General features: G+C 41.1%; 1 protein-coding gene across 1 annotated transcript; it reads left to right on the top strand.

Annotated features, from left to right (window-relative positions):
• Nucleotides 1-9,525: 9,525 nt before the first annotated feature.
• Nucleotides 9,526-13,485, top strand: LOC121874734 (cuticle protein 7-like). The gene is made up of 3 exons (XM_042379012.1): nucleotides 9,526-9,626; nucleotides 11,697-11,834; nucleotides 12,257-13,485. Exons 1-3 carry the CDS (start codon nucleotides 9,618-9,620, stop codon nucleotides 12,536-12,538), a joined length of 429 nt encoding a protein of 142 aa, XP_042234946.1. The 5' UTR covers nucleotides 9,526-9,617; the 3' UTR covers nucleotides 12,539-13,485.
• Nucleotides 13,486-14,454: the final 969 nt, after the last annotated feature.

The following is a 14,454-nucleotide window of genomic DNA, read 5'->3' as shown; positions in this document are numbered from 1 at the left end:
CTGCAACCGGCAAACACATTTTTTTTTAAATATAATTTAACACGGTATCTCTCTCTCTCTCGCACACACGCACACACGCACACACGCGCACACACACACATACATAATACCAAAGTGAAAAAGATATGGGGGAGTAAAATAACGAGCTACGTTACGTGTCTTGATCAACGAGCGTTACCTAAAATTCCAGATCAAAAGCGTTATCAGCATTGGCCATTACAACATCCGCTCTTCAAAGGAATCCACAAAACCAGCGGCGCTCACATGGGGAGTCGAACTAATGTCTTTTCAATGAATATATGAATTTCGGAATTGACACACGTGTACATTTCCCAGTGCTGTAAAATATCTGTGTTTCAAATTTTATCGGCGGGAGTATAACGTAGTTCCAAAATTCAACAATGAGAGAGAGAGAGAGATAGAGAGCTTTCCTCGTGTGTCTGCTTTCCGACGTCTTAGGGAATCTGAACTTTCTACAAGACAGATCCTTTCTCTATGTCAGAAGGCATAGCGTGTAAAATCACAAAGTATAGCGCGTAAAGTTACAGTGTGTAAAGTTACAAGGCATAGCGTGTAAAGTCACAAAGTATAGCGCGTAAAGTTACAGTGTGTAAAGTTACAAGGCATAACGTGTAAAGTCACAAAGTATAGCGCGTAAAGTTACAGTGTGTAAAGTTGCAAGGCATAGCTTATCAACGCATCAAGTATCGCGCGTAAGTCAAAGCAACCACCATTTTTCACGGCCATTATATTACCTAGTAGGAAACGGCGGGCCAACGTAGCCACGGTGGGCTGTGTCAAGACAGTGTCATGTGCGTGACAATACAGTTCGTGTCACAAGGCCTTGAAGGCAGCTGATGTCACAAGGTAGTGTCAAGGTGACCTGGATAAAGGTAGCATATGTGAAGTCGTTCAACTAAGACAGTGTCACAGGTGGCAAGTGTCAATTACCTATTTATTGAATCTGCCTCCAGGGGAACACACAAGCATGATGCTGCAACCACCATCTGTTGTGTTGACGTCACGCTGGTGGTGTGGTTGTGATGTGATGTTGGTGATGTGATGTTGGTGTGGTGTAATGTGATGTTGGTTGTGTGGTGTGGTTTGGTGTTGGTGTGGTGTAATGGTGGTAGACAGGTGACGGTAAATGAACGGTCTGTCACCATGACTAAATTCTTGGTGCTTCTCCTGAATCACACCTCCTCCAGGGTCACCTACCGACCTTCCCACACCCTCAACACGACACACACACTGCCCCTCACTGACGTAATCCACCCGTTATCACATTTCTCCTCGACTTCCTTTAGTATCATCACTTCCACAATAAATCACTACATTTAACCTCGCCCACACTTTCATCATCACCTGCCGTTATTCTTATCATTATTCGCGTGAGGTTTTTCTTCCAAGGGCGAGGATGAGACGGTGCTTTATAGGGTGTTGCCTGACGTGCGGGGAAGATGTTGTAACTCTCCTGGTCACCTTTGCCGGCCGACCTCCACCACCCTACTGTGACTCTCCTTGTGTAACCTGACCCATGGGGAAATTTCTTAGTGTTTTTTTTTAAGTTTAAATCATTTAATAAAGTTTCATTTTTAACAACAACAATGAAATAATAGTAATAATAATAATAAAAAATATTTTGATAATATAAATTAATATTTATATTTTTATAATTATTGCTAAAATCATTATTATCAAATATCAACGATCAGTAAAATCAAACGTGTTTCATCTCATCAACACACCAATACAAAAAACAAATTTCGTCAATACAATAAGACCATCGTCACCCCGTCTATGAGTGCCAGGTCACCTCACAAACCTACCTGAACCATCACACTTTCTGTAAACATTATATCACCATCACCACCTTTACCATCACCACCATCATCACTACTAACCTCCACTATATCACTGCCCCTCCCTCAACACCATAGACCTAACTTCATCACAACTATAGTGTTCAGGCGGTCAGAGCAGGAACACGATTTTCTCCAAGCAAATAAATATGAGAGAGAGAGAGAGAGAGAGAGAGATAACACTATCCCACCATTATCTATTTGCACATGAGGGCGTGCATTACCACGCCTAGCTGGGTCAACCTTATATTTCATCATCGGTGGAAACTCACCAAATAAGGTGAACAGTCGGCTTCTGTAAGGTGTGTGTATGTGTGTGTGTGTGTGTGTGTGTGTGTGTGTGTGTGTGTCCTCGAATGCCTTGAGCAACTGACTTCAAACCTTTAGAGGAGTATCCCGGGGTCAATGGCACGAAAATAACCCGCTATCCGTACAACTACTATCGATACTACTACAAATTGTAGCCATAATTAACATTCCAACAACTACAGCTATTACTGCCATTATTCTTACTCACCATTATTACTATTATCACTTCGATTATCCTACCATTATATTATTGTATCAATTTCTGCAATTATTAAGACTAGTAATTGTGGTTTTGACTGAATAATCGTGTAAAAGATATTCCTGTGAATTGTTTCCCTTCTGTGCTGCCCTCTGGCTGTCAACACCGGGACACCTATCTCCCCTCCCTCCCTACCCACACCAGGGTATGTAAATAAACAACCCTTCAAGCCCACCACACGTAGCAAGTCGGTCAGTTGGTCTCTGTCACCTTCAGCTCGGTTTTCTTGCCTCTCTCTCTCCATCCCTCTCTCTCCCATCTCATATTCTCACTGTTTTACTACTTGTCTTAGTCTCCCCCCACCCCCTCTTTCACCTTCTCTTTCCCTTTGACAACTTTCACGCACGTCGTGGCCGAGATGATTGAGAAACGAAAGGTTTTCAGGTGAACATTATTTTTCCCCGAAATATTTCGACCCAGTTCACACACACTGTCATCTGAAAAAAAAATCTAAAACTTACTTTCATCTCTCTCTCTCTCTCTCTCTCTCTCTCTCTCTACATAATCCCAGTCCACAAGCTCATAACACAGGTCTTCCTCTTAAATCCTATATACTGTAGTAATCACGGCTAATCCAGGTGAATATGTCCAACGCAAAGGTAATCCTGATGCACATAATGCAAGCAGAGTTACGCCAGGCGCCCCTGACGGAAGCAGAGGTATTTCAGGTGCTCATGACGCAAGTAGAGGTATTTCAGGTGCCCATGACGCAAGTAGAGGTATTTCAGGTGCCTATGACGCAAGTAGAGGTATTTCAGGTGCCCATGACGCAAACAAAGGTATTCCAGGTGCCCATGACGCAAGTAGAGGTATTTCAGGTGCCCATGACGCAAGAAGAGGTAATTCAGGTGCCCATGACGCAAACAGAGGTATTCCAGGTATCCAAGACGCCGGTAAAGTTAATCTAAGTATTAATGACGCAACTACAGTTCGCACTGTGTCAACAGAGAGGATGACCCAAGTGTCCGTGACACAATCTCAGCTGACCCAAGTAACCATGACGCATTCAAAAGCTGACGCAAGGGATTTCCATGACGCAATCTTAACTCCTCCTCATCATCATCTTCGTTCGCCACGGGATTCGTGATTCCTGGACATTTATCTTAATGTCTTATGTCGCGTCACAGAGCCAGTGTGATCAAGATAACTGCAGTGTTTTAAGCGGCGTTGGCACAATGGACGTCCAAACATTCGGTAAATCACAGCTGGATTACCAACACTAAGTGACAGTGACAGATGATAGGCTGAAGCTGTCAAGATCGTCAGTATCTTGTCTACGATAAGTATAAGTACTTACTCCTATAAGTAGATAAAAGTATTAACAACAATATTTCTCTCAGTAGATAAAAGTATTGAAAGTAACTTATAATTGTAAGAATATTTAGTAATGTAAGTATTATTACCGTAAGTACATAAAACAATGATACTTTGTTATTCACGTAAGTAGATAAAAGTATTGATAATATAGTAATCTTCAAAATTGGTTAAAAGTGTTTGGTTATACTGTATATGACGAGGTGTTGTGTGTGTGACGTGGTGTTGTGTGTGTGCCGTGGTGTTGTGTGTGTGACGAGGTGTTGTGTGTGTGACGTGGTGTTGTGTGTGTGACGAGGTGTTGTGTGTGTGACGTGGTGTTGTGTGTGTGTGACGTGGTGTTGTGTGTGTGTGTGACGTGGTGTTGTGTGTGTGTGACGTGGAGCTGTGTGCGACGAGGCTTATCACCCCTTATTCTACCGCTTATAACTACGTATCGCTACAACACACACACACACACACACACACATTCTCCAGCACCTCACTGACCACACCCACACCACACTACTAACCACACCCACACCACTAACCACACACCGACAACCACACCACAACCTCACTATCACAACTACACACTGAACCACAACACAACAAATCAATTGAACAGTTTCCCAGACATACCTTAAATACAACCACCACCACCACCACAACAACTACTTCACAAAAACACCCTAAAAATATTAATATACAACATTTAAATTACATTATCATTCATACCTGTCCTCATACCCCCTTGCTATTACCACCATTACACCTATTAACACCTCTTAAATCTCCCTAATTAACTCATTACACAATTACTATCACACTAATTCCCACAAACGCACCCAATAACACACTTAAATACCTTTCCCCCGACACACCTGTAATCAACAAACCCGTTTTTTTTCTCATTATAATGGACACTCTGATGAAGCTCTCCCAACAGCGATCATTATCACACAATAATTACATTCCCCTTCCCATCCCCTTCACACAGGTAGAGGCCACCATCCAGTGTAATTAGCGTGTGAAGACCGCCAGGTGAGCAGGCAGGTAAGTCCTGGGAGAACTGTGAAAGGCTGGCCACCGCTCTCACGCTCCAGCAGGTATTGTTGTTCTGGTGTACGAGGGAGTGCCCAACCTACCTGCCACTCCCACTACTCTCGGTCTGACACACACACACACACACACACACACATACACACGATGACAACACAGGTAATCGTAAAAGCGTAAACAATTACACGTGGAAACAATAACATGTGATCATACTACACTATCAATCATCATTTACTAGTATCGTCAACAAATAAATCACTCATAAAGTTTTAAACATAAGTTCTTCTATTACTCTACCACTAGAAATCGTCATTCACTCTTGATAAAACAGTAAAGATAATTTATTTTTATTAATCCTTAGAAAAATGTATAACACCTCGCTGTATTTACATTTACACGATATATAGTCATTCATTCATAAAGTTACATAAACAAAATAATCACTCACTAAACTGCAAACAAAAACATAACTTATTGGTGATCTTTAGTTATTCAATCAACACTGGTCTCTTGTTTACTGTCACATAGAAGTCAATACGAATACACAAACCATAAACAAACGTTGCTGTTCTTACACTCACACGTTGGAAACAGTCAATCATCAGTAACCAAGATTATTCAGTCAAAAATGTGGCATTAATCACACTGACAGTCACCAATCCTAAAAAGTGTAAATAATAATAAAAAAAAAAACCACACCAGGCCAAACTTATACAAATAGTGGCATTATCCATTAACCAATCACCAATAACACGAAATAAATCACACACTGTTGATCTAACTATGTTTATCGTTGTAATAATCGTTATTAATTCCTAACAAAATCGTAAATACCAAGTTTCACCAACCATCCGGGAAATGTGATGACACCGACCTTCACTCAACTATCATGCCGTTTACAATATGTGTCTAGTTCACTCAACTCGGTGGCGAGATTCTTTGTTTGAGATGTTCAGTATTGTTCCCACTACAACACACGAATCAAAGAGTCAAGTTTGCCATCAATCAAAATCACGAGAATAAGAGAAGTCGTACAGTAGCTCCAAGCATAACCAGCCTTGATCAGGTCTTCCCCACCTGACGCACATCTCAACACACAGGTAAAGAAAACTGTCCATAACTCACAATAACATAATAGATTGATTTATTGAACTATAGCTCCACTGAAGGTAGTAATATCAGACACCAAATGGAAACTTTAACGCGATTTCTTCCTTCACAGACGAATGAACACCATCTCCAAGCTCTCATAGAAACAATTGGATCACCAACACCACCAACAGCTGTGACAATAACACCATAACACCATCAGCTGTCACCATAACACGAGTATCCATCACCATAACGTCACATTCTCGCCCTCATCAACAATATGCATGACAGTTACCATCAAAATCCCCCCTGGCAATAACAGGTAAGAAAGGTGTACACATTAGGCGACTCATATTAGCTGGGAGTATTATAAAAGAAAGAAATTACGACGAGGGGGATTTGTTTCTCAAGCTTAATGTGTCGTATGTATCATTTTCAGAGAGTCCCATGACAGTATCTTTCACTCACGTCTACACCGAGAGCTGTACTTAACAAACCAAACGATTATTCCTTATACCAGTACTGACCAACTGACGCAGTGTAAATACAAGACAAATCTTTCCTACATACTATTACTGAGAAAATGAGCAGTACTTTACTTTCCCTCCTTTGTGTTTGTATTGAGCAATATAACTAAGGCACAAGCCATATCCCTCATGTGAGTGATGCTGAATATTTTTCATAGTGACGTCAGTATTGAGTAACACACCTTTGTAAATACCGATTAGTTCTCTCAGGTGTCTTGCTGAGTCGAACTCTTTACCTGACAAAATCCTTCTTTCAGGTGTAACTTCAAGAGTCGATATCTTTACATGTTAAAACCTTCCCTTATGTGGATACGAAATTCTACTTAACAAACTCTTCCCTTGCATACAAATCACTACCTGATAAATCATTGTCAAGCATAAAAAAGTAGGTAGTTCCAATCCTTCCCTTCCATAAAAAAAAAGTCAGACGAATCCTTAATCATTACTTGATCACAATAAATCTACCTGTCGAATCCTTAATCCTTCGTGTTCATGCAAAAACTCTCACTGACAGAATCCTTCCCACACGAGGTTTTTGATGAGTCTACCTGAGCTGGCGAGACTAAACACAAGACGCAGGTGAAGGCTATAGGGAACAGTACAGTACTCGCATTACGGTGATGACTCTCACTGCTACTGCTACTGACGACGACGACCTACCATGATGTAACAACGTCGTCTTCAAGTAGTAATTCCTCTCTCGTACCTTCTCCTCCTCCTCCTTGGTGACGCCGCCGCCGCCGCCACACCCAACAAATCATGACGTCTATTCCCCCCAAACTTAATCTCCTCCTTCACGCCAACGCCAACACACAAACCAATGGTCATCCTTATAGTCATCTCTTGGAATTCTTTAAAGAGCCAGATGTCACTTCTTAAAACCACCTCGTCGAATAGAAGAACTGTTTTACCTATCAGTTCGAGGGTGACGTCAAAGTAATCACTCCATGGATGAAGTATAAACTGCTGCCTGTGATCCATGTTTTTTTCCTTAAACTGTAGGTATTGGAGTGTCTTATATTTATAGCTTCTGGTTTCAAACTAGGCAGGTAATTCCAAAGGACCAGGGTTCGAACCTCCATTGAGAAGGTGGTGGTGGTGGTGGTGGTGGTGGTGGTGGTAGTAGTAGTAGTACACCTACATTCCGGGAGACTTGGTCGTTCATATTCCTAAAGTGTGGTCGTCAAAGCCCACCTGACTCACAAACACTCAGACAATAAAAGAGAGAGAGAGAGAATGTATTGATCATGTCGCAGCTTGTGTGTGATAACATGACGTCAGGACCATGTGGCCGATGCCCTGAGATGTGACTGTTACAGCCTCGAGCGTGAGTGCAGCAAGTGCCCTCTATGTAAACAAACACTAAAAAAAATAGATAGATAGATAGATACACAGATAGATAGATAGATAGATAGATAGATAGATAGATAGATAGATAGATAGATAGATAGAACTATTAAATTATCACCAAATGCGTCTTATTATACCAAAGGTTAAACTGAGTCCTCTAAATTCCAGCGTGGGATTTTGGGTTTATGATTTTATCTTTAAAGTACAACGTGGAATTCAAGAGATATTTTTGTATCCTTCACTTGCGGTTAACAAGTGTCACGAAGCGTCCACTGTCTTCCCTGGACTACCAATAATGTTAACCTGGACCACCTCTTCGGCCCTCATGAATATAACATCAAACTGCCACTTATCATTCCTCTGTAACCAAGTGTACTGTCACTTATCATTCCTCTGTAACCAAGAGTACTGTCACTTATCATTCCTCTGTAACCAAGTGTACTGTCACTTATCATTCCTCTGTAACAAATGCTCACTGCCTCAAGCGGGTGACAAATTATTCTCCCAGTCAGCCTCTGAACGATCGTAGCCTTACTCACATAGAACTTACATAAGGATAAACGTACACACATATGTGTTTTCCACCTGTGAAATTGACCTTTGACACGAAGCCTTACCATTGGACTTGGTATATTCATAGGTAAAGTTTAAATAATTATTTTAATATTATTATTACGATTGATGCTATAGAAGAAAAGTTTAAATACAATACACACACAAACACACACACACACACCACACCATACACATCACTGAAACCACACATGAAACCCACACCCATTTGTTTACTCTCGTGGTGTTTGATGACCAATCTCAGGTTGTTTACGTCTTCTAAGAGACACCTGTTCTGTTATGATTTTATGGCCTTTAATTGTTTTTGTTTACACTTTGATGTTACTATGGAATCATTCAGAGGTAAACTATAAACAATATGTAGTTGATGCTATTGCCTGTGTGTGTGTGTGTGTGTGTGTGTGTGTGTGTGTGTGTGTGTGTGTGTGTGTGTGTGTGTGTGTGTGTGTGTGTGTGTGTGTGTGTGTGTGTGTGTGTGTGTGTGTGTGTGTGTGTGTGTGTGTGTGTGTGTGTGTGTGTGTGTGTGGTGAACTACAATCACATCAATATACAGTAATTGGTGAATACTAAAAATAAATAAATAAATAAATAAATAAATAAATGCTATAAATTACTACGCCATGCCATTCAGTGATGCTTAATCTCCCTATAACCTCGATACACCGTGTCAGTGAGGGTTACTGACACTAACTATGTCAAGATAAAATTGAAATTGTAGGTCCAGGAAGGTCACCCCATTCTGCGTGTCCTTGTGTTATGGGAAATATTCAGATCATAGACAGGCATTATGATATATGTGTGTGTGTGTGTGTGTGTGTGTGTGTGTGTGTGTGTGTGTGTGTGTGTGTGTGTGTGTGTGTGTGTGTGTGTGTGTGTGTGTGTGTGTGTGCTATGGCGTTTTTATTATTTGTTCATGTAAATTTTATGCATGCATGTATGTATGTATGTATGTATGTATGTATGTATGTATGTATGTATTTATGAATGTATGTATGTATGTATGTACCTCCAGATATGCACTCACACTTGTGCATGTGTGCGTGCGTGTGTATGAATGCACGGTGGGGAACTAAAATGTACTCGAGCTTATCTAAGTGTTATGCCTCCGAGACACACACTTATGTGAGTATGTAAGTGTGTGCGATCACTATGGGAGCTTGGCGTGTGTGCGTGTGTCTGTGCATGCGAGAGAGAAGGAGGGGGTCGCTATATAAAGCCAGAGGACCAACCACTGGCTACCACAGTTCCTCTCAGATCGTCAGCTACACCGTCCACCGTCTCTCTCAAGTCATGTTCAAGGTGAGGCAGTATACACAGTCGCTATCATGTTGTATAGGTGAAGATGAACGTACAGTCACTATCATGCTGTACAGGTGAAGGTTAAAGTATAGTCACTATCATGTTGTATAGGTGAAGATGAGCGTACAGTCACTATCATGCTGTACAGGTGAAGGTTAATGTATAGTCACTATCATGTTGTATAGGTGAAGATGAGCGTACAGTCACTATCATGCTGTACAGGTGAAGGTTAAAGTATAGTCACTATCATGTTGTATAGGTGAAGATGAGCGTACAGTCACTATCATGCTGTACAGGTGAAGGTTAAAGTATAGTCACTATCATGTTGTATAGGTGAAGATGAGCGTACAGTCACTATCATGCTGTACAGGTGAAGATGAGCGTACAGTTACTATCATGCTGTACAGGTGAAGGTTAATGTATAGTCACTATCATGTTGTATAGGTGAAGATGAACGTACAGTCACTATCATATTGTAAAGGTGAAGGTTAATGTACAGTCACTATCATGCTGTACAGGTGAAGATGAGCGTACAGTTACTATCATGTTGGGTGTGTGTGTGTGTGTGTGTGTGTGTGTGTGTGTGTGTGTGTGTGTGTGTGTGTGTGTGTGTGTGTGTGAAGATGAGCTTACAGTTACCATCACGTTGTACAAGTGAAGGTGAGATCTCTAGACACTAAAAGTCTGCACAGAAGATGAGTCATCATGTTGTGCACGAAATTTTAAGGAGTCAATTGCAACACTTTATCACGCTGGACACTTTAAGGGAACACGATACTGTGTGTGTGTGTGTGTGTGTGTGTGTAAAGACGTACATAAACATATGTAGGTCCAAAAAACAAATTTCCAACAACTTTAGAACCAAGGATGTGTTCCCCCAAGGCAAGACACTGTGACAGCCACGAATTAGCAGGTACCCAATTGTGTTTTGTTACTGGTACTGAATTTGGGATGGAGTTTCAGTAACTAAGTAACATAGGTGTTGAGGAAGACACTGCATACAGACTGACTTCTGTTAATACTTTTACAAGGGCATTGAATTAAAAACAACAATCAGAAGTTTTGAAAATCTCCAAATTACTAAATCCATCAAAATTTAATATTTTCAAGACCGTAACATGACAAATTATAACCCTAAAATAAATAAATAGTTAATAAGTTTGAGTAACTATTTGTGTATGTTGAAATATACCAATGAAACACAATATCCTGGTACATCAATATAGATCTACGATAAGGACAGCCAGACATACAACATAACTGTGTGTGTGTGTGTGTAATGTAGTTCAACATCGTCAATATAGACCTTAATACCCTTACAGTAGACAATGTTCAACGCATAACTCAGACCGACACAATGTTCACCACGAATAGTAGACTGACACGATCTATCCAATAACAGTTTTTCAGTTGCCTATGTTGATAAAATTACCACAATCTATAATACAAATGTTAAAATAACCACTAAATAAGAGTACAATATAAAGTTTAGAATCACCAGATGAGAAAAAAAAAACGAACTCAAATTATTCATAAACAAATTCAAAAGCTACAGAAGTCATGAAAAATTCGGTATGTGGAGATTGCCTGACCAGAGAACACAGTATACATGTACACTATATATACAAACAACTAAACCCTCTAGGCATCAATCACACTGAAGAAGCAAAAAAAAAAACACAATTCAAATAATTCTCAAACAATCACCTGCACTAAAATTATTTATCTCTTAATAAAAAAATAAAAAATCTTTCCTGAAATAACTACAAAAAAAAAATCAGTAATTCCTCTTGGTTTCGGTCATCTGATGTAAAGCGGAAAAGATCACCAAACATAAAAAAAAAATAAAACGATTAAAATGAAAAAAAAAACTGATTTTAACAATGCATGTAATTTCTCCAACTAGAACAAGAACTACCAGAAAAATTAACTTATTTTTGCATCACTATTGTAACCTGTTGGGTATTTTCTGTCTCTCTTACCTATGACAAACAAGAAGCTTATTTTCTATCCATATCTAATTGTACCTAAATTAATTAATTAAGTAGTATATAGTTATTGTTGTTACAGGTAGCGTGTGTCGTGGTGAGTGTGGTGATGGGTGTGGTGATGGGCACTCCTATCCCTGATGGTCCTCCTGTGTATGGTGGTCTCGTGTCCTACCCCGCTCCTCAGCCCGTCTACACCGATAACCAACTTTATAAACCAGTAAGTAACCTTCTTGGTACACGACAGACAGACAGACAGAGATTACCCTCAACTTGAACCCCACCAGATCTTAACGTGTCGGATACTACCTCGGATCTCACACGAGTCATAACCTGTCAGGAACAACAACACTTATTCTGATTTATTCATGACCTCTGACGCGTCAAGCTGTGCATTATTGCCTCCGTCCATTTATACTTTCAGACTTTATATTCTGGCACCATATTTTATAGTTCATATCTAGACACACGACACTTCTCGTTTTGACATTTGACGTTGAACATTTTGACACCTGCCACTGTAACTATTGACACTTGACACCATAAAATATATATATATATATATATATTCCACCGTACAGTATATTGACACATCAGACTGTGTATGAACAGCCACTAACCGAGTGCTCGACCCTCCCGCAGGAACCAAAGCCGTACGCCTTCGACTACGGGGTTCAGGACTCGTATTCCGGCGCCAACTTCGGCCACTCCGAGAACTCTGACGGCAATGCAGTGAAGGGGTCCTACACAGTGGCTCTCCCTGACGGTCGCATCCAGACGGTGACCTACGTGGCCGACCACAACAACGGCTTCCAGGCTCAGGTCTCCTACGAGGGCCAGGCAGTGTACCCAGAACACAACCCCTCCCCGTACAGCCAGCCTGGTCCCTCTGTGTATCAGCCTGGCCCATCTCCTTACGCGTAACTCCCCCCACACCATCTACCCCTTCGTCAAACTACGTTAAATCCTCTCCATATGCCTAAGGACCCCTGCCCTGACACCAAACCACAGCGCGATTCCTTCCTACGCACGTAACCTCTCCACGTCAAACCACGCCTGATGCTTCCCTATACGACTAATTCTCCTTACAGCTGCGTTAAATTCGGCGTATCTTTATGCTACAGCCATCAAGCGTTTTACCTGGAGTGGTGAGTGACATCCACGTGTGCAGGAGTTTCTTCGTGTTGTTGGTAAAGCCTCACCCTCATCCACGTTGTTTATTATTTTTGTTGCTCACCGTGTAAACCAAACTGTATATAACTTTTATATTTTGTAAACTTTGTATTTTTATATCTACAGTATGTGTAAATGTGGGTGTGGAAGTACGTGTTTGTGTGTGGGTGCACGTGATGGATGCACGTGAACACACAAAAATTTTATTGTGTGTTCCGTGTACGACTTGACCCTCACAGTGACAATGTTCATTCCTCGCCCCTACAACAATTTAGTGTAAGACCTGCCCCTCCACTGCCCAACACCCTCATCCTACCTCATCCCTCCCTCCCTTCACCCTAACCCTAAGGTCCACTATCCTCCCTCTTCAACTAACCACACCCCACACCAATCCATCCCCAAATCATGAAATCCAACACCTACTTAACCCTATCCTCAACACGACCCACGTCAACCAGCTCCCATATCCCACCAAACTATTTCCATCCTATATTAACCTTTACCCATTCCACATCAACCCATTCCCGTCCATAAAAACCCACCCAACTAGCCACCTCCCGCCCATACTATCAACAACATACGCCCACGAGTAGTGTTGTTGTGGGCGGGTTCCTCCAGTTAGTCAAGTCTTGGTAATGAGGAGCTGCAGGTCCCTCGTCTGTTATGTTCCTCTAAAATAAAAACAAGCCTTAAGTATATACTGAGTGGTGATCATTACTACCTGTCTCCCTCATGAACTCTCCACCATCCTCAACCCCGCAGGATGTTGCTCAGTCAAACATGCATACTAACACGTGATGCCTTGCAAGCAATTTACCTAAAGCTGGTTCCGGGAGCTTAAAACACCTGTACCAGAGTTAAGCTGATGAATCACCAGCTGTACTGTCCATCAGGGTTCACTTAAGGTTAGGTTAATAATACCTGTAATGGATATAAATAATTGAACACCTGTGATATCTACCTCGAATATACCTTCAGTCGAATACTGGGGCTCGGAGAGACACACAACACCTGTCTATGATATGAGGAATCCATCAGTGACATCTGCCATAAGTGCTGAGTTCCACGAAAATACTGCACACCCTAAACTTCTGTTGCCACGTACAGACTATCTATACATCTTCTACGGTCGCGTTTTCCAAATATTAAGGACACTTAACTGATACTACGGACGAAGAGCATTACTTAATTATATTACAGAAATGGGAAGAATACATAAAGTTTTAAATGAATATAAACCCGGCGGAGAATACAACTGAAGTCACCAAGGCAGCAACTATCCCAAGCTCTATGATAAACTACTCCAGCTCTCTACGTCTACTGTGGAATGTTGGTGGAGGTTTAACTTTTATGGCCACACGCGGGTTAAAACTTCTACTGCAATTTCCTAATGGTTGAGTCACAGTACAAAATAACAATTCTTGTGCTTTAGATTTAATTAACCTTAACGTAGGTAAAAACAATAATCCAGTTAAGAGAGAAACTTCCTGTCAACAACTTCAATGGCATTCCCACCTGAGGCCAAACCTTAAAAATAACATATCGAAAACTACACAAAGAGAGTTTTATCACTTCTAATTAGTGTGTGTGTGTGTGTGTGTGTGTGTGTGTGTGTGTGTGTGTGTGTGTGTGTGTGTGTGTGCCATTATGACTTCAGAAATTCCACT

Source organism: Homarus americanus, unplaced genomic scaffold, assembly GCF_018991925.1.
Source record: "Homarus americanus isolate GMGI-L3 unplaced genomic scaffold, GMGI_Hamer_2.0 scaffold40841, whole genome shotgun sequence".
Taxonomy (NCBI): Eukaryota; Metazoa; Arthropoda; class Malacostraca; order Decapoda; family Nephropidae; genus Homarus; species Homarus americanus.
This window is presented reverse-complemented; position numbering and strand designations above follow the sequence as displayed.

Bases quoted from the DNA above. Each gene is read 5' to 3' on its own strand.
- LOC121874734 (XM_042379012.1), top strand. The intron at 11,835-12,256 runs GTAAGTAACCTT...ACCCTCCCGCAG, and splicing joins ATAACCAACTTTATAAACCA to GAACCAAAGCCGTACGCCTT.